The sequence below is a fragment of the Scomber scombrus genome, chromosome 19 (assembly GCF_963691925.1).
Source record: "Scomber scombrus chromosome 19, fScoSco1.1, whole genome shotgun sequence".
Classification (NCBI taxonomy): Eukaryota; Metazoa; Chordata; class Actinopteri; order Scombriformes; family Scombridae; genus Scomber; species Scomber scombrus.
The window spans coordinates 4,155,697-4,170,406 of record NC_084988.1 but is presented as its reverse complement, the minus strand read 5'-3'; the positions used below and the strand labels follow the sequence as shown (position 1 = coordinate 4,170,406).

Here is a 14,710-nt window from a genome sequence, read left to right as displayed (position 1 = left end):
GGCAGTGTGAGGACAACTGTTTTCTTCTGGCACTTCGGTCATCGTTGGACAAATATTGCCATTAAAAAATACTTCTTTCTCTGGAAATACAAAATTATGACTCACTCCACAAAATATTCAATGATATAACAGCAAATCTGGACCAATTCTGGGTTTTTTGTCTTGTTGGATATTTCCAAAAGGGACTAGCACAATCAAATGTTGCTAGGGTCAAACTTGTGACCTCACAGCTTTCCATCACCTTCCAAAAAAAGTGGGGGCAGTAGCTTTAAGGTGGATTTAAAAGAAGGAGAAAAAGTGCCGTAAGGGAGCAATGTGTGGCAGAATGATTTACTGGAGAGCAGAGCCAGGAGCAGAGGTGATGTCATCTTTTTCGGTGGGGGGAGGTTGGAGACGGGATGAGGATAAATTTAGCGAGTGAAAGGAGAAGGATGGAGGAGGTGGAGGTATTAACAACCTGACCATCACATCACACCATGCTGGTATGGCTGGTGGGGCGGAGGTGGAAAGAGGTTTACAGCTGAGGGGAACTTCTCAGGGATGAGTCATCGTGCTCCTGATGCTTTAATCCACGTCTCTGATCCGGCCCAATGTTGTCACACAAGTTGCCCTGGATCTCATCTCTCAGCTGCTCCTCCCATTCATTTCCTCCATGAACACAGATTCATACTAGAGCCCGACTGATATATAGGTCAGCCGATATTGATCTACCACAAATATAGCGGTATCGGTGAATATGTTGTCCGATATATGCCGATTTATTTATTTAAGTTATATAGGGAGCATTTAATGTATATTTGATCCTTTTGCCTAATTCAAGTTTAATATACATATGCTTGTTTTGTTGTTATATGTGTTTTTCTTATTTAGTTAGTTTATAATTATTACATTTCTAGTGTAGTTTATCGTTTCAGTGCACCAATGTTATTTTACATGTGTTTGATAATCACATTTGAGGGATCGTTGTTATATCATGTCTTTGTGTTTTTAAGGGATCATTGCAAAAAATGTATGTTTATGTATTCTTAATATATAAGATTATCGGGTGATATATCGATATCAGAATTTTTTTACTCCTTAATGTCAATATTGGCCCAAAAAAATCCAGTATAGGTCAGGCCCTAGCTCATACTATACACACATTTCAGCATTATCTGATCTACAGAACTGCTGATGTAAAAGATGTAAAAACATTTCCATGGTACAAAAGGTGGATATTTTATTTATTAGTTGAGCCTTTACATGAATATTTACCAGGTCGCTCCCATCAAGCTGGAAATGTAATTACATATCATAGCATTTAAAATAATGGTTTTCCAGTTAACCGGTTGTTCATCATTTTCACTTAAACAACAACTTTACACATGGGTAACACAGAAGTCCTGCTGTGTTTGCTCTCCTTTGAATAATTAACCCTTTACATACTGTTCATATTCTGACTCATAATTAAGTCTCTACACCAATTCATATTCATAAATTCCCCCATCAGTCATTAATAAATGTTTGATTAATCCTTCTGTTTGATTAAAAGACATTCATAATCACTATTTTATGGTCCAGGAGAACATTTTTTCGAATATGATGAATACAACAACAAGTTTGAATGCTGATTTTTGAATTTTTGAATAAACACAGGTCAGATTTGTACATTTACATATATAAAAATGTTTATCAGCTTCACAAAAATGAAAAAAAGATGCATTTTATTTCCATTTTTGTATACTGAGCGTCACATTTAGGAAAAGTCTGACTAAAATAAATGTATATAGGATGTTTTTACAGCTGTCACATGTAAAAATGGGTCAAATTTGAACCTTAACATTATATAAGGGTTAAAAGTTGAAAACCTGGAATCCGCCAAAAGATCTATTATATATATTATCTAGTCTAGGATACATGTTATGTTATTACTTTCCCACTAAACCCCTGAGATACAGTAAGTGTCTGTTTTGCACATTTAGGAATGTAAATGATAACTGGTAAACAATAAACGTACACAAAATGCTGCTAGCTACTGCTGAGAGACGTATCTATTGCTCTGCCAACTGGAATGAGATTATTCAACATTACCGGCTGCATACGGGTTAACGAAACGACTCAACATATGCATGCAAAACATCAGAGGAAATTAAAATGATGCTTTGATGAATTATGTGGGGATATATATCATCAACATACCCCCACCACCACCCCAACCCCCACCCTGTTCTTTTATGTCTTTGTCTTGTCTGTTTGTTTAATCTCATCTTTGTTTTTGTTTTTTTTAAAAAGGGGTCTCGTTCAGAATTTAGCATTTTTAAACTTTTTAAAAGACCAGAATAAAAGCACATGAATTAAAAGCCGAGTCGGCACAATCACTTTCACTTCTCCGTGCATATGTTATGATAGGAATTTCCTAGACGTAGACTTATTAATTTTTTAAGAGCATTAACTTAAGACTCATTCAAGACTTCTTCTTCTTTTTTGAATGCGTGGCTGCACTTTTACCAACATGAAAAAAAAAAAAAAAATCCATTACTACTCCTGAGACCAGCGCCATTCAGTTATTCGTAGCTGCATTGTATCACTGCACAAATTATGTCTTCACTGTGTAAAGTCAGATTATAGGCTAATATATTTGTCTTACCACTTAGTAGCTTTAAAATACTGTTCATTATATGCTGATGTTATTAGGTCAATATCTTTATAAGTGTGGTTAAAAAGAGGAGGGGGGGGTGGGGGGGGGGATAAATTCCTCACAGTTAATAGAGGCATTCATCCCGAGTCATCCAAATGAGCTGGGGCACTTGATGGTTATTTGATGTTACTAATCATGTCATTGTAGTCCACCCTAAGGAAATGTGAGGCAGTGGGGGGTGTGGGGTACTTGACGATGGGGGGGGGGCTGTTGTGGTGGTGTTTGTGTTGCTCCAGCGATCCTGTCAAACAATGTAAGCTATCACCCTCCGCTAATGTGGCACCGTTGGTCCACAAGGCTACTGCTCCTCTTTAAAGGCGGCAGACGGAGGGAGATAGAGAGAGAGAGAGAGAGAGAGAGTCTGTGTGTGTGTGTGTGTGTGTGTGTGTGTGTGTGTGTGTGTGTGTGTGTTCTGGTGGGTGGAACAAAATGAAAACAAAAACCACAAAAAAAAAACGAAACAATCAAAACAAAATCAGAGCAGCCAGAATAGAGAAAAAAAGATTGACTTTCTGCCAAAAATATCGTCCGCCTGGCCTTTTTAACTTCCTTTGCCGCGCTGGAAGAATTTATTGCCCGTCACATTAGTCACCGGGAGGCGATCGATCGTTACTCATTGTGCAGCGATCAATCAAATCTTTTCATCAGTCATTCATTCATTCATTCATTCATTCGTGCTGCATGCCAGCAGAGGTGTGCAGAGTGTGGGTGTGATGCAGTGTGTGTATTGTCTATTATGTGATGACATCATCTCTGGTCTGAGGCATTACCTCACCCCCTCCTAATCTCCCAGCCTCCACCCCCCCTCCTCCTTGATCCCTTTAACCACCCCCCCACCCCTAAGAGCATGACTCACACAACATTGGCACTGACTCCCTCCCATCAACCCCCCCCCCCCCCCCCCCCCCCCCCCCCCCCCCCAATCCAAACCCCCCCCCCCCCACCCTGTGAGCGACTCCCGGCTTTTTGAAGTGATGGCTTCTTTTTCTGCAGACAATGCTGTTTGTGGCTCTGCTGTCCCTCATTTCACAAAAAAAAGAAAAAGGACGCGCACACACACACACACACACACACACACACACACAGAGCAGGATGCAGCAGGTGACTGGCTGCTTCCTCCGCGGCATGCCGAGGCCAGCCAATGGCACGGCAGCAGACCCCCCCTAGCCTCTAATCACCGAGCAGACTGGTGTCTGAGGGAGCACCAATGAAACAGTTGGTAAGCACACGGGAGGCATTGTGGTGGGGGGTGGGGGAGATGGTGAGGGGGAGGCAAGAGCCAGTGGCATCACCCTACCTCACCTCCACCGCCCCCCCCCCCCACCCTCGCCGACATACACATGCACACACAGCAGACAGGCATCCCAGGTTACTGAGGGCAGAGCGGGCAAAGCTGCACATAAACTTACATAAAATAAATGAGCATACGACAAACACACACACACACACACACAAACACTCCAGCGATCATAACAAATGACGTCACAGTGAGTCACCGGGTTCAGAGCTGACAGGCATCTCTCCTCGTTCCGCTCCGTCAGCCAAATGAAAGCCAACAGGTGAAAACACAGATAGAGGGAGTCCAAGAAACACACACACACCAACACACACAGACACACACACACACAGCATCCTCTGTCACAACAAGAGCACACTGGGAGAGATGACAGGAGGATGTTACATGTGTGTCTGTCTATGAACGCAGATGTAAAGACGAGGGAAACAATGCATGTCCTCAGACTGTGAGGCAGCTATAGAAACACTCTGTTAATGGATCTGAGTGTTTTTATCATGAGGATTATTTTTGAGTACCGTAACGTTAACCTCATTTAATTTGAATGCTTTTACAACTTCTAGATATCACCTCTGTGACTCACTACGAAATTAAATTACAACACAGATAATTTCATTTTGTGAACCATATAAGATAACACAGGAAAAATAGACTTTTTAAAATCTCTAATATGTCAGTTTTCCAAATATATCGTAAGCAAGTTGAAGACTTTTAACAGTCTATAAAGATTCCTGTAAACCATGAGTATTATTTGTGAGTGCTGTCACTTAACTTAACACTTATTTATCACTTAACACTTAACCTAATTTCCCATTTTTAATGCTTTTACAGCTTCTAAATAACACCTCAGTGACTCACTACACATAATAATAATAATAAAATAATAATACAGGAAAACAGACTTTTGGGGGGACAATTTTTATCTTTAAAATGTTTGTTTTTCAAAAAATAGCCTTGATTTTGACTTAACAGAAATGGGGTTTTTTTAAACATTTTTGCAAGAGATTTATAAGCAAATTGAAGACTTTTAACAGTCGATATAGATTACTGTAATCCTGCAAGTGAAGACATAAAAACAACCAAACAAGCAGTCTACAAAAAAACAAGCCTGGTATCTTCTTATTCTGTATAATGGGGTGCAACTTTATATTCAATGTCAAATTTACATTCTGATACCCGAGAAGCTATAGTGCTCTCACCCAGTCTCCACTGTGCTCGGAGGAACCTTTAGGGGTTCTTCACATTATAACCTCTGAGGATCACGGAGAAAACACAGAGTTCATGAATTCTCAATTTCTAAATCTCAAAACACAGCAATTCTCAACCACGTGCCTCTCAGACCCACGAGACCTAAGGTTGTTTTTTTGTTTTTTTTTCTTATTCTGAACCTCATATCACAGCAGCTGATTTCAGCAATTAGCTCCCTCCTTCTAATTGAGGGGTTTGCTAATCAGTGAGCTCAGCTGTTGTGGTGTTTAGCTGCAGTGAAAACATGCAGACTTTTCAGGCTGAGTGGGACGCACTTGAGAAGCACTTGAGCCACTAACACGAGAGGTACTTAAACACTCTGATGAGATTATTCTACAGTGAGTGATCGGGCTGCACGATGTGGTGACAAAGTCATATTGCGATTATTGTGGAAATATTGCGATATGATAAAGAAAATGGTTTCACGAGTGTATAGTTAGTGATGATTTTGAGAATCTAACTTAGCAAAGTGAAGTTTATGTCCATTGATAAAGCTCTACCGCTTTCACAATGTTAATGCAGTTATCTGTTATCTGATGCTCCTCACACATGCAGGCTGGTCTTAAGATGTTTCTTTATAAGTTAGCGCTTTCACTGCGATGCATTCATATTTTTCTTTCTGCTGCTTAAGCTGCTGATATAAATTTGATGTATTGCTGCGTGACGTAGAGACATTCATTTGAGATGTTTTGCAGAGATCCTCTTTCTGCTCAATATCGCTGAGCTTGAATCCAAAATATCACCATGTTACAGAGGTTACATTTATTTTGGGCCACCAGTTCAGTGTCGGCCTGCTCGTTCGCTTCCATTTCATCCTGGTCTGTGGTCTGCACATCTGCAAGTCATGTGACCATGCACTGCACACGCTTCACAGACTACACAGAGACTGAGAGTCTGTGAAGTGTCTCCGCTCATGGTGTGTAGATGACCAAACACATTTAAATTGAATTTAATTTCTCTTTTGCCATTAGAAGTTGTCTTTTGTGGTTATATAATTGCACAGGTTTATTTCTTTCTTTATTTTTTAAGATTTGTTTTGGAGCATTTTTTGCATTTATTTATAAGTATAGTAGTGGCATAGAAGTTGACAGGAAGCAAGGACAGAGACAGAGAGAGAGACACACTTTAACCACTCGACTACCAAAGCGCTCTAAAGGTGTGATGAGAGAGATGAGTTGACTCAATCAAAAGGTGTGGATTGACTTTTTTAAAATCTGTGACGCGATCAACTCATTCCAATCAATCTATTTTTGCTCTTCTCAGGAAAGGTAAACACATCACAACCTATTGACCTATCCCAGCCTGTGCGTCTGATGCTGTGTAAAATTCACCAAACTAGTTTTAGATTGCTTTATAGTTGCTACACTGGGCTAATAAAGCAGGAATGTCACAGTGCCAGAGAGTTCATTAAACTTGTACGCTCCCTACCAGCACAGACACAATACCATTAAACTGATATCACCAGCCACCCAGACCCTTGTTAGCATCAGAGTCTGTTCCCCCCCTCGAGGTACAACTCTCACACGGAGCGAGTCCACATCAAAGTGAACTACCAGATCGTCTTTAGTATGTATCTCGGAGAGCAGCGCTCTGGTCTCGCTCTGGGCAACACTTGGCTTTCAGCATGTCGGTGTGGGCGGTTTAAGCTTCTGTATACATGTACAGACGAGGGTCTTTCTGTGCCTGTATGTGTAAACCACTGCAGTCAACAAAGAGGCTAATCCTCCAGGCGAAACAGCTACTCTTAGATTTATGTGGGGGTGTACAGTGTGTCTGGTGTGTTTTGTGAAATTAATGTAAGCAGCAGAAACCCTTTGGTTGGCTGTTCAAAGTGCACTGAGTTCAATTATTGGTCTCACTGTCTACAGAGGCACAGCCAGGAGCGACAGTGTTTGTTTTAGGGCAAAGACAGAGGCGAGACTGCATCCTCCTTAACCTCCGACTGATGCCGACAGTGTGGAAATTGACTTTTTCAACTACTGGTAAATATTAATCAGCTGAACACTGTCTGTTTAACCTCTTTAAATGGCTGTGGTTCACTTTACATGTGTGGATTTGAGTTGAGGAAGGTCTTGTTGTGCTTTATTCAAATAAAACTGAAAGGGATTATCTACATTCGCTACAGTTTTAGACAAAGAAGGACAACACACATACCATTTTTATAGATATAGGTCACTATTAGGAGTTTTTTTTCCCTCCCCACTGTAGTAAATGAATATGGAAAGAGAAAAAGTGGCGTTGGTGTACCTCAGGTTTGCTGAGACTGGAGGACACGAGGCACCCTGAGCCGACATCTAGGTCCCACTGCTTCCTGCCCTGGTTGTGAGGATCCAGAGCCGAGATCCGCCCATCTAGGGTACTGATGATCACAAGAGACCTGTGAACAGAACACAAAGACTTCAACATATGCTCCTTTATTTATTTATATGTTGTTGTTACTGTAGCTTTATTTACTGGTAGTGTCTCCTTCACAATGTTTTTCATGCACACACAAAAAAGAAACAAAACCTTCCTGTGATGGTTTTTAGTCTGATGTCATCACAGAACAGACAAGCTACTAAAGAGTGAATATAAACAATAGGTAGTGGTGACGGTGACGGTGGTGGTGTCTATCTACACCCCACCCTTGTTTAGCGAGCAGGGTGACCTTCAACTGCAGCCAACAGCACACCTGTGCCTGTCAGCTGATCGGGTTTGGCATGTTGATGAAAGACGGGAACAGCCTCTAAATAAAAGTGTACATGTGAGAGCGTGAATTCTCAGTTGTTCTATGTATCAAAACATAAATCTATCATAAATGTATCTGGTTTATTTATGCTATGATGAACTGGATTAAAAAAAATACTCAATCACTCATGACATATTTCCAAAACTGAACTGAAACAGATGGTGATAATGACTGTAGCACACAGGGAGATTTGACATGGTTACTGTTGTTTCTGCCATTAAATAAATAAAAGCTCATTTACATGTAAAACCTCAAAATATTTTTTCGTGTCGACAAAGGCCGTCTTTTATTCGGTATCAGTGGATTTGTTCAGTGGCGTCTCTGATTAGTCTTGGCTTTATTCTGGGTTTTCCAGCATTGGCAGAAAATGAATGTTCAGGAATATTGGCTTGACTGTCCAAGCTGAGAGCTCAGAGAAATGCCATATCAAAAAAACAAAAAAACAAAACAGAACCATATACCCTTCGGAGACTTTTAGGATTTTTGATTAAAATAAAAGCTGTTGCAGATCTTTGTGAGTTTGTGAAAGTTTCACAACACTGATGAAACCCAGCTGGCTCATCACTGGCTCATCACTAGCCAAAACTGTTTTTTTCTTTCTTCTTTTTTTTTCAGGAAAACCAAGAAAGAAATTAAAAAAGGGTTTTCTTAATGAATTCTGTTACTGCAAAAAAAAAAAAAAAATTGGACATGCTTGCCACATATTTTATTCAAACATTGTTGGCACAGGCACAGCGAGCAGCTAAAAATAAGATAAGGGGAGGGGGATATGATACAGGGGGGTGAAAGTGTTTTCCCTTAGATGATTTATAGCTTTTTCTCACAGCAACGAGATTCAGAAATAAATGGATGTGATGGAGTTTTAATTTCTTGGTTTTTCACCTAATTAATTCTATGACTCTACAAAAAACTAAATGTTTGAGGGTTTATCTCCATCAGTAGTTAAGTACAAGTTCTTTAAATTGTGTTTTAAACCCCTTTATGTGCCCACACAGCATCTGTTAACATTTCTTCTCTGTTTCACCAAGTAACAGAGAAGTAAAAAACAACCTAACTGACTTCGGAGGATGGAGACATCCAGCCCCACCCTTTCGCCTAACTCTTAAAGCTTCTGCCGCATTGCTTGTCAATCATGTCCTGAGCTCTGGCAGGGGCCACCTTCCAACTATTGATTTGTATCTGTCTAGAGGAGATGCTGTCAATGGGGGCTTTTAGCTTTATTTAACCAGCGCGGGTCTGCCGAGCGCTCACGCTGTCTCCCAGCACCCAATGCTTCACATCCACACAGCTGGGACCCGACCAGCTTCCCTCCGTTGGCCGCTGGTGCATACAGGGGGTTTAACTGCCTCCCTCGAGTGCAACTAGACAGCAGTTTGCTGCAGGAAGAGACAGTGTTACACTTGTTCACTTTCCAAGCTCAGAGTTAAAAAAAAAGAAAAGAGGAAACATTGAACTCACCATCATCCATAATCTTTATTTATGTTCAGAGTGTTTTAACTATTAGCATCAGCCACTCTATCCATCACTTAGACTGAGCAGGTGAAGAACTATTGAACAACAATAATCCCTTATTGATTTCACCTATTGAACAACTCCTCAGTGATGAAGGGGAAGGAGCATGTTCGAGGATGTGTAAGTCTTAGAAAAACTAAGACATGGATTGTTTCAGACGGTGCAAATCGATACGAGGAAGGCTTTTCTTATGTTTCGCTGTAGTTACTGACAAATTCACAGGGAGTTACACTTGCTGCTGGGGACAAGTTGTAGTTCTTGTAACCGATCTAAAGCTGCATGTTTGAATAAAAATGCAAATAGGATCACTCAACAGTAATGAGCCATGTGTCTTTCAGCTCCATCAAAGCCAAGATTATCTCCCCCAAATCTGCTCTTAGCATTATCAGCCTCGCCACTATCACTGAAGTGTGCAGCGCTAAGAAAAACATTGTTTTTCCTCTCAACCACCAATAAAAACACAGCGCTAAAGCCCGCTTTCACGCTCTCGATTGGCTGCGAGGCCCCTGCCAAAAATATTAGGCTGATTGGTTGTTGCTAAGCAGTCGGCTCTCTGAGAGGGTGGAAGCTTTGGTGGCCTTCGCTCGGCCGGGCCCCGCCCCCCTTTCGAGTCATGCTGGGAATGTAGAAGTGAGGAAGAAGTCACGGAGAGCATCAAGTTCAACTTCAGAGATGGAAAGAGGGTGCACGAGAGACAGGAGAATCTCATTCTGAGAGCGAGATCAAAGGCTTTTGTGGACTCTTTGTACTCCAGATAAAGGATAAGGAGTAGAGAGGGAGGGGGTGGGGGGTTGTGGATGGAGGAGGAGGGGGGGGGGGGGTTGGGGTGGTGCTTCAATCTACAATTTAGGTATCATGATGGTAATGGAGAAAATGAGCAGCTGAAGAAGAAAAGAGAGAGAGACGGGGGGTGTAGCTACAAAAATAGTACTAAACTGAACAATAAAAACAACTCAACCAAAACAAACAGCCCTACAGTATCATTTAAAACTCGAGGCAATTTATTTTCCACGTCTGAGCCCCGAGACACTGCTGCTCTGCTCGTCACCAAAGGGAGAACTTGTAGCCTGTGGGGCTGTTGCTGCTGCTGCTGTTGCTGCTGCAGCCGCCACCGCCGACTGTGACAGACGCATGCAGCCGAGATGCTAAAGAAGACGTTGGAAATTAGGAGAATGAGGACGGAGGGAAAGAGAGGGGAAAGTAGCGAGGCTGCCAGCAGACTGAGGGTTGTTAGCGTCCTCGCCTGTAATGCTGTCAAAGTGTCATAATAGTACCGGGTGCTTCTTCAATCACAAAGCGTATGGCGGAGCAGGGAGCCAATTAGCCTCGCTCTCACCAGACTCTCTGCTCCTCGGAGACGCTCAGACTCAATCTGCACACACACACACACACATATACACACACATACACACACACCGGTGAAACAGAGCTGCTGGTAAACACACTCCATTGAAAGAAACAACCAGGATGTTTACACAGGCCGAGTCTCCAAGGAGCGGGAGCCGTCGAGCGGAGCCAATCGCAACAGCTTTGCACTCCTCAGCAGCCAATGGCGGCACTGTTTTTCTCCTGGTTTGGGCCAATGGGCGAGCGGCTCTGCAGACTGTGCGCCAATGGCAGGGCAGGACTGGCTGTAACCATGCAACAGCGAGCAGCCTGGATGCACGCTGGAGTGTGGAGTTGTGCTGCCGCGCAGCTGCCGCTCCGCTCGCCTCGCAGCCACCGAGAGGCTCAACAAAAATACGAGAGCATGGGGAACACGTGGGGAGAAAGTTATGGATGCAGCGCTGAGCCGGCCGCACCCAGCACCACCAGCTGCACCAACAGGAGGGGAGAGAGAAAAAAAGGAGAGAGAGGAGAGATGCATTCCTTTAAACGGGGGCACATACTGATGTATTGTGCCACCATGTGAATCATCCACAGTTTCAAATGTTTAAATGAAGGTGTTTTTATTTTACCAGTGTGAAGAGAAAGACAGCACATGTGTCTGTAAGCTGCTTTAAAAAGTGAGAACAAACACTTGAAGGTTCGGAGGGTGATATCAACAAGTCAAAAAATCTTTCTAAGCCATTTAAGTCATTCAGTTGTGGTAATCCCTTAATTCAATGCAGGATATTTTAAGGCTTACAGAAGCTGCAGGCTGTTGGCAAAACACAGCATGAAGCCAGTTTGGGTTTTTTCACTTTGGCAAACATGAGCTTGCTCCCATGTGACCCAACAATGTCTGATATAAATAAACACTTACAATAAGACTAGATCAAATGTCTGAGTTAAAAACGGAGACTCAGAGGTGACTGTACGTGCCAGTAAGCCTGAAGTGAAGTAAAATGTAATAATCACAGATTCACAGGCTTAAAAGCTTAATGTGAGTCAAATGTTTATATAACTGTCCTATGAAGCTGTGAAACAAGTCATCCTTTTTGTATGTCTTTGTCACAGCAGCTGAAGTCTGACTGTTGAGGACTTGAGTGAGTTAAGTTCAGTCTGCTTTCAAAATTGACCTCACATCCAGCAGGGTCACTGCAGCAGACCACCACTGCAGAGAGGACAGGGTGTGGTTTATAAAAAACTTCATAAAAACACACACCATTTAAAAGTGTTGCCATCACACCCTCTCCCTCTCTCCCTCTCCCTCTCTCCTGCAGAAGCGCGCTCTCCTCTCCAACCCCGTATCATCTCACACGTGGTAAAATCCAAACTCCATGGCGCCACGCTTCCGCCAGCCGATTGGCCGAGCTGCAGCTGTGATGCGAGGATCTGATTCGTTGTTGCTAAGCAGTGAGGAGAGTGAAAACAAGACAGCGTGGTCCTACTAAACTACCCCAGCTAACTCCTTGTTTTTATTCTCTCCTCTCCTCCTCCCTCTATCCTCCATCATTCTCCCTCTCTCTCTCTCCAGCATCCCACCTATTTTTTTTGCCTCTGCCCCACCCATACTGCAGTGCTGCAGGATGGGGGTCCTGCCGACTTATCGAAATAGCCACACTGACCTGATAAATCCCCCTTCCACGACTGATAATGATATTTAAAACAAATACTTTACTTAGCGACCGTCATTAATCACAATCTGGGTGCTATTTCTGTCACGACACGTTACGAAACAACCCGCAGACGTGTTGTCAAAAGAGTCACGTCCTATTCTAGTTGCTGAAACATTTAGGAAGAAATTACAGGTCGACATCACATCACAACATCAGCAACTTCTGGAAACTAAACAACTTAAAACATCACTATAGAGAGTGATTAAATAACAAAAAGCTGAGTGGAAAAACAGCAACAAACATGGAGAGGAAAAAGAAAATAAGGATGAAAATGGTTTAAAAAGAGATTATATAACCTTTGTTGGAAGTGACATGAGTCCAGCGGCTGAAGTTATACATTCAGACTGTCTTAAATGTAAAAAAATAACAACTGTGGCATATGGAGCTATTTTAACCCTTACATACTGTTTATGTCTCTACACCAATTCACATTCATAAATTCCCCCATCAGTCATTAATAAATGTTTGATTAGTCCTTAATGACGTGTATTTTATGTATTTATGGGGGGGGGGGGGGGAGACATTCACAATCACTATTTTATGTTCCAGGAGAACATTTTATAGTGCTGATTTGTACATTTTCTGCACAAAAAAGGTAAAGTGTAGCCTAAAGAAATGTGTATAAAAGGTTTTTTTAAAGCTCTCAAATGTTAAAAAAAACAGTATGTAAGGGTTAAAGAAGTGAGTTTAAAGTGTTCAATTAAAACTTTCCACAAAGAAGGGAGTTCAGTCATCTTCATCTTCTTGACCTGTTATTTTAGGGACAGGTTCTATTAATAAAACACACAACATCTCCCTGGTTACAGAGAGTGGATTATACTGAAACAAAGTAGGAAGGAAAAACACACACACACACACAAGGAAATGAACTCTCCTCTTCCCAAAAAAAAGGAGGAAAAAAAACACTCCTCCTCATCCTCCTCCTCCTCCTCCTTCTCCTCCTTTACCTAACTATAGCCAGACCCATGCGGCCAACTCAAATTCTGAGCACTAGCCTGTCTCTCCGACGCAATTGGCCGACAAGTCACCCGGCTTGGCCGATTGGCTGTTGCTAAGCAGTAGGATGGTGGGAGCCAGCCGGCGAGCAAAGGCGGCCCAGAAGAGCTGTTGCCGCTACAGGGCCCTGAGGGGTGGTGGTGGTGGTGGTGGGGAGGGTGTACAGAGGGCGGGGGGTGGGTGGCAGCGGGTAGGGGGGGGGGGGGTAGCAGGTTCAAACAAAGCTGCTGTCCTCTCTCCTCTCAACTCCCAAGTGCTCCCTAAGGTGCCGGAGACCCCGACGGAGCGCTCGCTTGCAAGGAGGCATCAAACCTGGCAGTGCTGTCACATACATGATTCTCACACACACAACAGCCTCTAAACATACATACACACACACACACATATATATACACACAGAGACAGATGTAAACACCCAGGTCTCCAGAGCGCCATTTGTAACGTATAGATGGCGGCGTTAAAGGTGAGGTGACAGCAGCCGTCAGCCGACACAACGGCAGCAGCTCGCGTCACAAACTGAAGGCTGGATCAAAGCCAACGTCTAGAATATTTATAGATTACAGGATAACGGAGGTGGAGGAAGAGGAGGAGGAGGAGGAGGGGATGGGAATTTAAAAAATAAAAAATAATAAAACGGCGACTGACAGAAACTTAAAAATATTGACGTCTGAGAGGAGACTGGTGTTCGAGCTGTCCACATGAAACCTTTTCTCTTTTTTTTGAGTCTGTGTTTGAAGTGCTCTACTTTACAATCCCATTTAGGAGAAAAACAACTTAACTAAAGAGCTTTACTGGAGGTTTATTCTCTTTAACCCTTACATACTGCTCATAATCAGACTCTTAATTAGTCAACATTCATAATTATGTGTGTTATTTTGTGTATTAGCTGGACTAAAGTTGTAAATATATTTCCATTTTTGTATATTCTGGGTCACATGAAGGTAAGTCTTCAAATTTCTGTCTAAAAGAAAAGTTTTTAATGCTTTTTTTCTTCTATAAAATGTAAAAAAAAAAATGGGTCAAATTAGGTTTGGTCAGGACCTTATTCATTTTCTCTCCTCACTTCTGGTTTATCTCACTTATGATGTTTTTTTAGCCAAAACAACTAAAGTTACAATCCCATTCTTTTTCTCACAGGTTGGAAGTTATCTCTTATCATGAGAATGTGTTTGACTTGGAAAAACCGCAGCAGCTGCAGGTGGAGCATGAAAGGT

General features: G+C 42.3%; 1 protein-coding gene across 1 annotated transcript in view; it reads right to left on the bottom strand.

Moving 5' to 3' along the window:
• Positions 1-14,710, bottom strand: part of eif2ak3 (eukaryotic translation initiation factor 2-alpha kinase 3) — a 34,577-nt gene that overhangs the window by 15,415 nt on the left and 4,452 nt on the right. The window contains exon 2 of the mRNA XM_062440256.1: positions 7,467-7,596. Coding sequence (XP_062296240.1) covers positions 7,467-7,596 — 130 coding nt within the window. The remainder of the gene's footprint in view (positions 1-7,466; positions 7,597-14,710) is intronic.